The 13,264-nt window shown below is 45.8% G+C and overlaps 1 protein-coding gene across 1 annotated transcript; it reads left to right on the forward strand.

Moving 5' to 3' along the window:
• Window positions 1–6,750: 6,750 nt before the first annotated feature.
• zgc:65851 (uncharacterized protein LOC321113 homolog) lies at window positions 6,751–12,884 on the forward strand. The gene is made up of 4 exons (XM_037681204.1): window positions 6,751–7,604; window positions 8,606–8,923; window positions 9,075–9,199; window positions 11,536–12,884. The coding sequence occupies exons 1-4, from the start codon at window positions 6,861–6,863 to the stop codon at window positions 11,864–11,866; spliced, it is 1,518 nt and encodes a 505-aa protein (XP_037537132.1). The 5' UTR covers window positions 6,751–6,860; the 3' UTR covers window positions 11,867–12,884.
• Window positions 12,885–13,264: the final 380 nt, after the last annotated feature.

Genomic DNA, 13,264 nt, shown 5'->3' on the forward strand with positions numbered 1-13,264 from the left:
AAACTATCCATTCAGGGACTGGTACAAGGTATGCAGGTCCTGTGTCTGGGGAACAAGTCTAAATCACCTCCGTGCTTCAGGTGTCAAAAATCAACTCCAGTATGATTAAATGTATGAGTTTGGTCTGGTTGGTCCAAATGATGCTGTTCCAGGAGGCTGTTCTGGTGGATAAAAATATCCTCTATTCATCTTACTTACGCAAAGAAGTCACACTCGACACAAGAAGATTTTAACGGCTTTTACTTGGAAGGGCAGACGTTCACAACACATTACACAGATGGTCTGCATGCATGGAGCCCGGTCACGAGAATCTGCCACGGCTTCTGGAATGAAACAGCCCAGAATAAACATGGTTTATGGATCAGTAGCACCCATCCATCATCCTTTACAGCTTGTGAGAATCGTTTTGTATACGCTTATCCGCTCTCGGCTCAGAGGCAGACACTGGTGTCCTTGACCACACAGCTGCACATGCAGGATCAATCAGCTCCTCGTTCAGCTCTCTCTGAGAGAGGAAAGAACTCTCTGGTAACTCAAACACATGGTTCATGGGCAGTTAACACTCTTAGCCAGTTAAAAACATCCATAAAAATTGATTAAAAAAAATTCCCTGACATCCCCCACCCCACACACACACACACATTTATGGGTGTTTATTACAGTATCAATATAAATCTTGTAGTAGGGAGGCTGTATTCATGTGGCGGATTAAAAAACCTCAGGGTAAAAACTTTCCAATCAATGGGAATCTAAACGCCACATCACCTCAACACCCCTTTGACGATGACCTTACGGCGTATTCAGCATCCCTCCCGGGTGGGGTCAGTTAAAAAAAAATCATACATACATAAAACAAACAAAAAACTTAAAGACAGGAAAAGCCTAATCAAAACATAAAACAAACAAGTAAACTCTTAAAGCTCCAATATGGTATCAGTTTGGTCTGATTGGTCCAGATGATACTGTTCCAGAAGTCCATTCATCAAATTTGTATTTCCTTCATCACAGCAGTTTGTGGATGATAAGTCAGGGCCAACACAGAAATATACAAAAAAGACAATAACTCCCTCTTACTCGCTCCTGATGGTAATACAGTATAATATCACTAAATGACCTGACGTACCTGTCTTTGCACTGTGAGAGGGGAACCAGAATACCTGGAGAAGATGCACACATGCCAACACAGAAAGACCCCAACCGAGTTACAAAGTGAACTTAATGAAACATCAACTTCTGGAAAGATTGGTTAATGAATACAAATATTGTTAACCCTTCTACCACTGATGGGCATAACATAACATTTTCTAAGATCACGGTCTTTCTTGTCATTCTATCAAACGCTTGTAGGTTTATATACATCCATTCTTTTTCCTTGTACCACTCATTTTCTGCTGAGTCACTGCGTGGGCCCGTGCTGCACAGTCACGTTACACCTGCAGAGTTTTAGCTGATTTTTTTAATATAGTTATGAAACTGTTTTGTATTTTTAAAATGAATAAACTTTATACCATACCATACCATACCATTTATCTGCAGCCAGTTCCTCCTTTAACTCAACTGTGCTCCTCTGGTTGGACAGCTTTAGGTAAAACACCAACACAGCATCATCATAAACAGCAGCAGCAGCTTTAGACAGCTGCTGTATTACTGAGGCTGCAGCGCCCCCTACAGGCTATAGCTGTGATGTGCCTTGACTCTGTTGTTTACCTTTTATTCAACCATGTTGGTCCCATCAGGTACAGCATCTCTGATTCCAGTGTTTGGTCAAGATGTCAGTAGACTAAAAGAGTATCTATAAAAGTTTAATATACTATGTTACAATAAATTAAACAGATATTTACAATAAATTAAATGGATATTTACAATAAATTAAATGGATATTTAATGCCAGGGAAAGATGAAAAAAGAAATAAGACCAGTACGTTCCACATGTTTCACTACCAGTAAAATACTAGGTAAACATCCATCCATCATCCATCCTTCATCCATCCATCATCCAACCATTCATCATCCATCAAACATCCATCCAACTATCTATCCATCATCCATACATCCATCATTCATCCCTCCATCCATTATCTTTTACCCGTTTCTTCCCTCTGTCACTGGGGTCACTGGTGCCCATATCCAGCAGTCACTCCGCTCCAGTTTCCTGGAATATCTTGGAAAAAGATCTGAAACTCTCGATCTTGACCTCTCTAAGTGGCTTCAAACATCTGTTAAGTTTCTGGCAAGAACCAATGCAGACATGTTCCTGTTTTTAGTTTTCTACATCGCCCTATAATCTAGCTGTTTTTTCGCTACTTTTCCTTTTAATTAGCATTTTATTTTCACTTGTTTAATTTTTTTTTTGAAAGCATCCTTTGTGATTGTATATTATTGTCTTTGTTGTCCACTGTTGTCATCACTTTTTGTTAAAAACAGGTCTCTCTTGTAAATGAGTCCCTGATGCTCAATGGGACTAACCTGTATAAATAAAGGTTGAATGAATTGTGAGGGGGACACCCTGGACAGGTGATAGGTAAACAGTTTTGGAGGCATGGGTTGTGTTTTTTTTCCTGTAAAAAAAAAAAACAAGCAAACAAAGGAAAGTTTCTATTTAATTTGTGAATGCAGCTCTGTTTTAGATTGAACTGTAGAAATAACGGCAATAATGCTGTGTGCTGAATGTCTGCTGAACAAGCTTAATTTGAGCTATTAAAGTTAAAAAATTAGAACTGAAGCTGAAATAGGCAGAACACAAGCTAAATGCAGCAGAAGATAAAAACTAAAAGTGTGAAAGAGTTCCTAACAGCAGCAGAACATTAGCTAAAAGCTATAAACATGATGCTCAAAGCAGCCAAGCAGCAGTTAAAAGAATCAGAATGGAAGCTATAAACAGCTAAACTGTAACTAAATGCCCACAAAAGTTAAGTCTGGTCCTCTGAACAGGTTCGAAAAAAAAAAAAAAATTGTAAAAACGTTTCGTCTTTCATCCAAAAGACTTCCTCAGTCTAACTAAATGCATTATGCATTATTATACATGTACCTTTTTGATTTAGATAAACAATTTAAACACATTTAGGATTTAGCTTTAACTTTTAATTACACAAAAGAAAATGTTTAGCTACCAAAATGTATTTTGTACACAAAAGGCGTTTATGAGCAAAATATAAGGAAAGTGAGCTAAAAACTAGGAATGTGTCAGTGACATTTTGAACTGATCTGAAGCAGTTTACAGAAAGAGGACCTGTTTTTGAAGAAACTGAAGAGATCTCCGTGCTCGACGTACTAACCACATTATTTACCTCATGAGTTTACGGCGGTGCATATCATTGTTGTCTATATAGCACCGGATGCTAATGCTAAAGATGCTCTGCAGGAGCTACGTGATAACATCAGCTCAATGCATAACAAACATCCAGAAGCTTTTTACGTGGTGGTTGGTGATTTTAATTGCGTAAATCTGAAAGACACTCTGCCAAGATTTTATCAGCATGTGACCATTCCAACATGGGGAAATAACACACTCGATTGTGTTTACGTCAACATACGAGATGCATATAAAGCTGTACCCCGCCCACACCTCGGCCTCTCTGACCACATCTCCATCTTTCTGGCTCCTGTCTACCTCCCCCCCTGCTAAGACGGTCCAGACCAACACAAAGTTACACACAACCAAAGAAACATCAGGGGGTGGGTCAGCTACAGCTGCAGGACTGTTTTGCACATACAGACTGGCAGATCTTCAGGGAGGACGCTGTAAATGAAGGAGAGCTGGATCTGGATGAATACACATCTAATGTCCTCGGATTCATCAGCAAGCGTGTTGATGATGTCACCACCACCAGGACTGTGAAGTGCTACCTGAACCAGAAACTCTGGCTGAAAGCCAGGGATACTGCCTTCAGGTCTGGTAAGTCACAGGAACTGAGGATGGCAAGGAAACTGCTGGCTGCTGGTATTAAGAGGGCCAAAGCAACATACACATGCAAGAGCCAGGGACATTTCTCCTTACAGGACCCACGGAGCATGTGGAGGGGCATTAAGTGCATCACAAACTATAAAAACAGAGGTGCACAATGCCCTTGACTCACCACTGCCTGATGCTCTTAGCAGGTTACTTAACCTTAACAGGTCACAAAGTCACTGGCCCAGACAACATCCCGGGGAAGGTGCTAAGAGACTGTGCCGATCAGCTCTGCGAGGTGCTGGCCAATATCTTTAACTCCTCCTTCACCCTGGAAATTGTTCCCACCTGCCTAAAGACCTCCACCATCACCCTAGTCCCAAAGAACTCTACAGTGACTGGTCTGAATGATTATCGGCCAGTAGCCCTCAACCCGATAGTCGCTAAATGCTTCAAAAGACTGGTCATGACCCACATCAAAACTACCATCAACATCAGCGAGGACCCTCACCAGTAGACATACTGCAAGAATTGATCAACAGAAGACGCCATCTCCTCTGTGGTCCACACTGCTCTCACCTGGAGCAGAAGGACTCTTACATCCATATGCTCTTTGTGGACTTCACAACCGCCTTCAACACCCTGATCCCCCAAACCCTGATGGACAAACTACTCACACTAGGACTAAGCCCCTCCATTTGTAACTGGGTCCTGGACTTCTTAACAAACAGACCACAGTCAGTGAAGATCCACAACTTCTCCTCCTCCACCATAACCCTCAGCACTTGTTCCCCTCAGGGATGTGTGCTGAGCCCTCTCCTGTTCACTCTGCTCACGTATGATTGTGCAGCTACCCATCCAGGCTGTCACATTGTAAAGTTTACAGATGATACAGATGTGGTAGGATGCATCTCAAACAATGATGAGTCCAGCTACAGGCAGGAGGTGGAACACATAGAGAGCTGGTGCAAAAAGAATAACCTTCACACCAATGTGAAGAAGACAAAGGAGATGATTGTGGATTTCAGACAGAGCAAACACCCCCCACCCCCAATATAGGAGGATCTGCATTGGAAGTGGTCTCCTGCTACAAGTACTTGGGTGTGCACCTGAATTACAACCTCAGCTGGAGCAACAACACCACCAGCCTGATCAAGAAAGCTCATCAGAGACTCTACTTCCTCAGGCAGCTGAGACGAGCTGGTCTGGGAAGCTCAGTCCTCAGCTCCTTCTACAGGTGTGCAGTGGAGAGCATCCTGTGCTCCAGCATCAACGTGTGGCATGGAGGCTGCACAGCTGCAGAAAGAAAAGCTTTGCAGAGAGTGGTGAAGGCTGCACAGAAGATGTTGGAGTTAGTTTCCCCACCATCACAGACATCTACACCTCCAGATGCAGGAAGAGAGCCACCTGCATCATGAAGGACCCCACTCACCCAGCACACACACTTTTTGCCCCACTCCCCTCAGGAAGGAGGTTGAGGAACATTAAGTGTAGAACCACTAGACTGAGGAACAGCTTCTACCCTGAGGCTGTTAGACTCATGAATCTCTAACCAGGATAATCACTGTGATGACACTTTATCCATGCTGCTGATTTCTTACCTTTAAGCTGCTGTATTCATCCCATCTGCTCACAACAGACTCATGTTCAGGCTGCTGTTTAATTCACCATATTATTTTATATTATTAGTGTTTAGCATACGTCTTATCCTTATATGTTTTTTTATACTTTATATTTTTGCTATTTTTGGAAGTAACTGGGACCTCGAGTACACAATTTCGTTCCACCTCATGTACCACATGTGAATGACAATAAAGAACCTTGGACCTTGAACCTATAGGGATTATTTTATTAAGCAAAGTTAAATAACTGTCTTTTGAAAAGTATAAAAGCTACAAAAAGTCAATTAAACGGTTTCTTCTTCTTTCTGCAGTCCCCTCTTCCCAGCTGTCTCAGCCTTCACAAACTGATTTGATGTTTTCATGAAATGGTACAGATCATGATGCTGTTGGGATGGAAGCTGATCGTGTGCTGACGGTCAGAACCTGGCAGAGCAGAGCTCCATCAGCAGTCTGCTGTGTTGCTGCTGCTTCCTCTGTGGGCTGCAGGCCAGCCAGGGTGATGGACAGCTCGGGAGGCGCCTTGGAGGGTGTTTGGAGGTGGTGTGGCTGCAGCCCCCTGGGTGGGGGCCCTCTGCTCACAGGGGCGTGGTTCTCCTCCTGCCTCCATCTGAATCAGCACCAAGAAGAGCAGCACTCATGAAAACTCCCAAATATTAACTTTACAGCCCTGACACTGATCTAACTTTGACATTTTCTGCAGGGACCATGTTTAGATCAGCAGTGATCAGAATCTTTATTAGTGATTAAAACATTGTTTTTTCTCCTGAGGGTGCAGGAATCAGAACGATTCATCCCATAATGCGGATGTGAGGGGAACGAGGGCGTCTGTGCACACTGCAGCACCAACACTGCCCAGCATCGATCTCATTTGGCATTCTGCTGGGGCTGCAAAGAACTAAACTGCAATGACAGTGGGCAGAAGAGACCCGGGGAACGGGAGATAAAACCTGCACGAGCGGTTTTTATAATAATGTTTAATTTGCGATAAATGCGCGCGTTGGGTTAAAAACGCGTGGTCCAGAACAAACGTGGTGGTTTTGAGTTGCTGTGTTTAAGTTTGTGGGGGGTGTGCAGGTCAGAGAGAAGACGAGGTGCATGCGCTGACTTGTGTCTCGGGGGGTGGGGATCTTTGTGCGCGAGCCCCCAGGTTTCCCTCAGCCCCCTGCTGTCGCTGCGTCACATGATGCGCCGCGGCGCTCCGACTATAAAAGCACCTGTCCTGCAGCCTGCACCCGCATCACTTCTCTTCTTCACGCGCGCTCACCATCACACACTTCTGAACTCCACACACACTTTTTTTCCTTCCCCCTACAAAGCAGAAGCCGGACCCCCCCTCGCGCAGAGGAAACATGAGTTACTCCAGCGACATTTACAGCAGCAGCTCCTATCGGAAGATCTTCGGGGATGCGCCCCGCAGCGGCCGCGTGGGTCTGGGCGGCGGCAGCAGCCCGTCCCGCCTGCAGCCCGCGGGGTACCGCAGCCACCGCACCTACGGGTCCCCCTCCGTGGTGTCCTCCACCACCTACCGGCGGAGCGCGGCACCCGGCCGCGTCTTCTCCTCCATCCCGGACTCGGCCGTGGACCTGAGCCAGTCCACCGCCGTCACCAACGAGCTGAAGATCATCCGCACCAACGAGAAGGAGCAGCTGCAGGGCCTCAACGACCGCTTCGTGTCCTTCATCGAGAAGGTCCACAACCTGGAGCAGCAGAACAAGGTGCTGGAGGCCGAGGTGACGCTGCTGCGCCAGCGCCACAGCGAGCCGTCGCGCCTGCACGAGCTCTACGAGCAGGAGATCCGCGAGCTGCGCGCGCGCGTCGAGGAGCTGACGCACGAGAAGAGCCAGATGCACCTGGACTGCGTGCAGATGAGCGAGGCGCTGGAGCGCGTGCGGGAGAAGCTGGAGGAGGAGAGCAGGCTGCGCGAGGAGGCGGAGAACGCGCTCAAGGGCTACCGGAAGGACGTGGACGACGCCACGCTCGCGCGCCTCGAGCTGGAGAAGAAAGTGGAGTCTCTGCTGGACGAGCTCGCCTTCCTCAGGAAAATTCACGAGGAGGAGGTGCAGGAGCTGCAGACCTCCCTGCAGGCCACGCAGGTACAGAAGTCTGAAGCTGCTGGAAGTTCCAACAAGTTTGCGTCAATAATCCCAATCTGACCCAATCTGCGTTATTAAAGTCACTCACACAAAGTTTTTAATGAGGAAACTATTAGAAGTTCAATCAAAACCCCAGAGACCACCAGAAAGAGTTCATCCTGACATTTAAAAGTCTTATTAAAGAAGCTTTCTCTGTTTTTAAATGCGCCACAGACTCCGGGTCCTCTGCAGAGGACAACTGATGGCGCTGCAGTCCAGCGCCACGCGCTGTCCCTGCAGCAGGCGCGCGCCCGCCCGACCAATGTTCACATAACTTTTCTTCCTGTAACAAAGCAACAAAACGTTTGGTGCTTCCAGGTGCAAGGTGTTAGTGGAGGTAGAGTTATTGTTGATGAACAAGGTGAGGAGGGATGGAAGGAGGAGAGATGCAGAATAGATGCGCTCTAATCTTTGGGTGTGGTCTCTGAAGGACAGCAGGCAGCACCAACACGCTGCTGTAAACTGGTTGATGATAATCAGCTTCCCACAATTACCACTGCAGGAAAATGAGGTTCATACAAAAAGAAAAGTCTTTGAGGTTTTGGACTCACTGTGTCGCAGATTATCCTGATTCATGCTCATTGTCGCAGATTGTTTCTTGAAAAGGTCAAAACCGTCTCTGGCCCTGCATGAACTGGCTGCTGAGGCCTAAAGTGGTTCAGTTTCCTCTGGGTCTCTCAGTAACGCCCTGCAGGGAGGACCGGCATGTCTCGTGTTGACAGTGCAGCGTTCTGCAGCCTGAGTCAGCATCACCTCATACATTTTAATGTCACTCAGAGAAACACGTTCAAACTGAACGAACTGCAGCTGTGGAAATAAAAACATGTTCACTCGCCCAGACACATGTTGGCTCAGTCAGTCGAACTTGTATTAAAACAACAGAACACCATTTTTCTACAGCATCATCGATAAATAAGCATTTTAAAAAGTATTTTCTCATATTTTTCCTGTGTTGCCCTCAGGTTTCAGTGGAGATGGACATGAGCAAACCAGACTTGGCTGCAGCTCTGAAGGACATCCGGGCCCAGTATGAGAACCTGTCCGCTCGGAACCAGGTCCAGGCGGAGGAGTGGTACCGCTCCAAGTTTGCCACGGTCACCGAGGCTGCTGCGCGCAACCAGGACGCCATCAAGCACTCCAAGGAGGAGCTGAGCGAGTACCGCCGGCAGGTGCAGGCCCGCACCCTGGAGATCGAGGCCCTCAGGAGCCACAACGAAGCCCTGGAGAGGCAGATCGCTGACATGGAAGACCGCCACAACAACGAGGTCGGAGAGATGCAAGTGAGTACAAACAGCACGAGGAAGCTCAAGTTTATCTGTGAGGCACATTTCATACATGGCAACCCATGTGCTCTTAAGTAAAAACCAAAGAGCACAAAACAAAAAGATTCCGATCCGGCCGTGATGATCAGTGTTTGATTCTTGTGTGCAGGACACCATCCAGCAGCTGGAGGCCGCGCTGCACAGCACCAAGGGGGAGATGTCCCATCATCTGCGCGAATACCAAGACCTGCTGAACGTCAAGATGGCGCTGGACATCGAGATAGCTGCTTACAGGTTTGTTTAAATAGAAACTGCACACCCATGTGCACAAATAACTTTTGCTCAGCTGCACTTTCCGGTGAATATGCACTGTATCATAGCTGAGTGATTTTAGCTGAAAGCTGCTGAAGAAGCTGAAATCAGGCTGAAAAGGTTTAATCTCTGAACTGTTAATGTTTATTGAACAGCTGACACGTGCTGAAAGGAAACTAAAAGTGGAAAGCTGCAGAACAACTGAATACATGAACAAAATAAACTGGAATAGAGAGAGGCTGAATTGATTACAACAATCTGAAATGAGCAGGCAAAAGGCTGAAATTGACAAAAACGTAGCTGAAAAGGGAAAAAAAGAGCTGAAATTAACAGAAAGATGCTGAATGTAGCAGTAAACAATGGAATTATTAGAATGAAGGACAAAAGAACAAAAAGCATGAATAAAAGCTAAAATTAGCTGAAAGTACCTAAAGGTAGTTGTAAAAGAACAAAAGATGAAGCTTAAATTAGCAGAAAGACGGTGAAAGTAGCAGAAAAGTAGATAAAAACGACTGAAACAAGCAGAACTGAGCTGAAAGAAACTGAAATTACCACAAAGAAGCTGGAAAAAAGCTGAACTAGAATAAAAGTTGAACTAGGAAAAAAAAAAGCTGAAATGAGCAGTTAAATGTTTTAAACAGCTCTAAGTGTTTTGAAGGATGTGAAGAGAGCTCCATTCATTTTCAATGAAGAAAACATGGCAGAAAAATCCATACATCCATCATCTTTTACCCGCTTCTTCCATTTTGGGTCATGAGGGTCGTCGGTGCCCATGTCCAGCAATTACTGTGCGAGAGGCAGGGGACACCCTGGACAGGTCTCCAGTCCATCACAGGGACACATAGAGACAAACAACCATTCACTCTCTCACCTAGGGATAATTCAAAGTTACCAATCAGTCTAACATGCATGTTTTTGGTCTGTGGGAGGAAACTGGAGTACCTGTAGAAAACCCACACATGCACGGAGAGAACATGCAAACTCCACCCAGAAAGGCCCCTGGACCGGGATTTGAACCAGGCACCTGCTCACTGAGAGGCAGCAGCTCTACCAGTTGCACCACCGTGCTTATAATAAAAAATACATGAGTTAATTAGTTGCCCATTGTGAAAATTCCATCCATCAATTATATTTACCCACTTCTTCCTTTTCAGGTAACTAACATGCATGTTTTTGGTCTGTGAGAGGAAACCCACACAGCATGCAGAGAACATGCAAACTCCACCCAGAAAGGCCCAGGGCCGGGATTCGATCCGGCGACCTTCTCGCTGAGAGGCGGCAGCTCTACCAACTGTGTCACCGTGCTGCCTGATTGAGAAATATTCAAACAATTATACTCTACAAAATCTCCCGTGTCCAACAGCTACAGTTTACAAGGAGAGATTAATGCAAAAATCTGCAGCGTCTTGTTTCAAACAGTTTCCTCTGCGACGAGAAGAGCAAAGAAACAAAATGTGGAATGTTTCAGAGAGGAATTCAAAGTTCACGCATGACATACATATGGGCGTCAGTGACTGCGTGGTTAGAGCAGTCATCCTCCAGTGCAAGAGTTGGGGGTTCGATTCCACCAGCAGTCACATGCTAAAGTGTCTCTGGGCAAGACACTGAACCCCTCACTGCCTCTGATGTGTCCCATCGTCATATGAATGTGATAAAACACTGATTAGTCTTTGTACAGATCTGTTAGAGTGCTGTAGGGATGGGTACATGAGGACACAGATTGTGTTGTAAAGAGCTTAGAGTGTCTTGATAAGACAGAATGGATCTATATAAGTACAGTCCATTTACCATTTATATGATGTTTGGACCAAACTCACCCAAAAGAAAACTTCACATCTGTCCAGCATCTGGTTTATGAAACCTGGCCCTTGTTATTAAAATATTGATATTAAACTGCTCTGATGATAAAAAGACACTCAGAGTCTGAAGGAGGCCTCATCTTTACCGTCTGTTTGGTGAAGGAGACCTCATCTTTACCGTCTCTTTGGTGAAGGAGGCCTCATCTTTACCGTCTGTTTGGTGAAGGAGGCCTCATCTTTACCGTCTGTTTGGTGAAGGAGACCTCATCTTTACCGTCTGTTTGGTGAAGGAGACCTCATCTTTACCGTCTGTTTGGTGAAGGAGGCCTCATCTTTACCGTCTGTTTGGTGAAGGAGGCCTCATCTTTACCGTCTGTTTGGTGAAGGAGGCCTCATCCTTACCGTCTGTTTGGTGAAGGAGACCTCATCCTTACCGTCTGTTTGGTGAAGGAGACCTCATCCTTACCGTCTGTTTGGTGAAGGAGGCCTCATCTTTACCGTCTGTTTGTGTCTGAGCAGGAAGCTGCTGGAAGGTGAGGAGTGCCGCCTCAGCTCTGTCGGCGGCGTCATGATCCAGTCTGGATATTCTGGTCTGTCCTACACCTCGGCCCGCTCCTACGCTCTGGGAGCTTACCGGAAGTCCAAGCCTGATGAGGAGGAAGAGGAGGCGGGAGAGGAGGATAAGGAGGAGGAAGAGGAGGAGGAGGGAGAAGAGGAGGAAGGAGAGGAGGGAGAAGGAGAGGAAGGAGATGAGCAGGAGGGAGAGGAGGAGGAAGAGGAAGGAGAGGAGGAAGAGGAGGAGAAGCCAAAGGAGAAGGAGAGCTCCACCGGGAAGAACAGCAAGAGCTAAACTGCTTGTTTCATCCCCTTCATCATCATCATCATCAATAACTCATTCCACCTCCCACCAGTCCCTGATGGAGCTGGTCCCAGTTCAGTCCACCTCTGTCTCACGCTCACACACTCACACGTGCACACTCCAGACGCCTCTCACCTTCTGCTGGTCTGCTCTGCAGCCTGGTCCGTTCCCACGGAGCTTTAGTAACTGTGCCGTCACTGGTCCCATCACACGAGAAGGTAACACACTGTCAGCACACAGACTCTGAAGAGAAATGCACAGAGAAGCAGCCGGTCCGACTTTTATGGTGCTATTTGGTTTTTACATATAAAAGTTGGGGAGTCCTGTTCTGTCAGTAAAATATTTTCTCACAGAGCGAAGCCCCACCAGCTCATTCCTGAACGCCAGCTTTCTAAAGCAGGAACGATTGTCTGTGAGCTGGACTTCAGCAGATTAATGCTCATTTCGTTTCATCTCATTTTAATTTACTGCAGCAGGAAACGACAGCAGCTCTGAGCCTGAAGGAGCCGTGCGTGGAGGTGGTGTTTTCAGCTGCAGGGGTGGAGGAGTGCTGCTGCTTCTCTATGTGGATGAAAAGAGTTTCTATCGCTGCTATGTGTCTTTGTGGGGGAATATAACCAACCCCTTCCTTTGATTGATTCATTTGTCAAACCCTTTTCTCATTTTCTTCATAAATATCTTTTCTAGTCATAAATGTCTTGGTCCTTTAGTGTCTTGATGCTGAAGACAGGACGTGAGCGAAGCAGTCAAACATCTGATGGAGACCCTGCTGGCTTAGAGTCACAAATAAGGGCTATATTGGACACAACCCTCACGTTGCCCTGACTTGTTGCCATCCTTCTGCTCCGTTCAGTTTCCTCCTCCACCCGTCGTTTTGACAAATGAATCAAGCAGCAGGTTTGAATGCATGGCCTTACACCTGGAGCTTGAATATTCGCTGGATGAAATAGACTTTTGCTTGTTGTGTGTTCAATTTACGAGATAACAATAAAAAAATTCATTAAAGTAACCCTGCCTTAACCATGATTGGAAGCTGAAATCCTGTTTCATCTCGCCTGTTCCTGGTTAGACGGAGGAGTGCGGACACTTTCCAGGTTCTTCTGCTTTACAACTGTGATCTTCCACTCAAAGCCAAATAAAAACATTTATTAAACAAAAAACACACATCGCCTCTGTGTCATCCATCCACATTAAATCTAAAAACACAATTAGAGCACGACTGAAAGGAACATCATTACATTTTATTACTGATTATTACAAAACTATAGAGGTTTGTACAATATTTTTACTTTCTATTACCGACCTGTGCAGCTTGGCATTAATCTAGTCTTTGGTTGATCTTGAAGGATTACAAGAATAAAATAAGTTATTACCATGGTCAAATTAAAG

Source organism: Nematolebias whitei, chromosome 8 (genome assembly GCF_014905685.2).
Source record: "Nematolebias whitei isolate Nwh7 chromosome 8, NemWhi1, whole genome shotgun sequence".
Taxonomy (NCBI): Eukaryota; Metazoa; Chordata; class Actinopteri; order Cyprinodontiformes; family Rivulidae; genus Nematolebias; species Nematolebias whitei.

Bases quoted from the DNA above. Each gene is read 5' to 3' on its own strand.
- zgc:65851 (XM_037681204.1), top strand. From the start codon at position 6,861: ATGAGTTACTCCAGCGACATTTACAGCAGCAGCTCCTATCGGAAGATC. The intron at 7,605-8,605 runs GTACAGAAGTCT...TGTTGCCCTCAG, and splicing joins CCTCCCTGCAGGCCACGCAG to GTTTCAGTGGAGATGGACAT. The intron at 9,200-11,535 runs GTTTGTTTAAAT...GTGTCTGAGCAG, and splicing joins ATCGAGATAGCTGCTTACAG to GAAGCTGCTGGAAGGTGAGG.